Source organism: Etheostoma spectabile, chromosome 16 (assembly GCF_008692095.1).
Source record: "Etheostoma spectabile isolate EspeVRDwgs_2016 chromosome 16, UIUC_Espe_1.0, whole genome shotgun sequence".
NCBI classification, from domain to species: Eukaryota; Metazoa; Chordata; class Actinopteri; order Perciformes; family Percidae; genus Etheostoma; species Etheostoma spectabile.
The window spans coordinates 11,815,685-11,816,597 of record NC_045748.1 but is presented as its reverse complement, the minus strand read 5'-3'; the positions used below and the strand labels follow the sequence as shown (position 1 = coordinate 11,816,597).

Genomic DNA, 913 nt, shown 5'->3' with positions numbered 1-913 from the left:
TGTGTGTCCCTGCTCAAAATTTTGTTTACGCAATGGCAAAGTCGAGCCCCTGGGTCTTTGAGTTCTCTGGTGTGAGGGACATTAGAAGGCCTCTTCGTTAGCTGGAGTGCTAAACACAAAGATACTGAGCAGTAGCTGGTGTGCTAATGCGCAGAAATAGCCTTACCGTGAAACGGTTTGGCAGATAATGCTCTAGTCTGTGGTGAGATCAAAGAGTTGAAGCGTGTCAAAGGCAGCAAGCGCCTGGTGCCTGAGGAGTTGTGCTAGGATAGGTCCAGTCTGTGGAAAGTTAAGCTAGCTAGCCTACACAACAGAAAGAAATGCTTTGAAGCGAGAAGAGGTTTTAGGATGATGTCCACGTCGTAGCATAAGCTATTTAAAGGTGGATGGACCTACCTGACGCAGACACTCGATCACCAGCCAATCAGGATTGGCATAATGAGATAAATGCTTCTGAGGAATATGCAGGGAGGCGTATATCACAGTGAGACATCAAAACAAATGCTATGAGTGAGAACAATCAGTTACAATAGATATTAAGGCAATGCAAACTCATTAGGAAAACGAAGGTAACTACAGTATGAAGATCAGATCTTAAAACAGTGTCATTGAAATATCCATGGTTGTTGTAGTACTTAACAATTATGACATTGGCTTTCTACTTGTTTGCAGGTTAACTAAACTACAGATCTTGGAGCTGAGGGAAAACCAGTTGAAGATGTTGCCAAAGTAAGTGTTTTTTTACTTCATGTTTTCCTAACATTAAATATACAGTGTTCATTTTATTTACAATGATAGTTAGATGCACTGTAAGAGAGTGTCAAGAGGTTTTTACCATTAGTTCCACACAGTCTTCTTCTTCTCACAACCACTGCAATGCCTCTGCTGTGTCCTCCATCCCTTTTTTTTTTTT

The 913-nt window shown here is 41.3% G+C and overlaps 1 protein-coding gene across 4 annotated transcripts in view; it reads left to right on the top strand.

Annotated features, from left to right (window-relative positions):
* The window catches only part of erbin (erbb2 interacting protein), a 52,673-nt gene that overhangs the window by 33,237 nt on the left and 18,523 nt on the right, over positions 1-913 (top strand). For all 4 annotated transcript variants that reach the window (XM_032538846.1, XM_032538844.1, XM_032538843.1 and 1 more), the window contains one exon: positions 673-729. In XM_032538846.1, the coding sequence (XP_032394737.1) occupies positions 673-729 (57 nt within the window). The remainder of the gene's footprint in view (positions 1-672; positions 730-913) is intronic.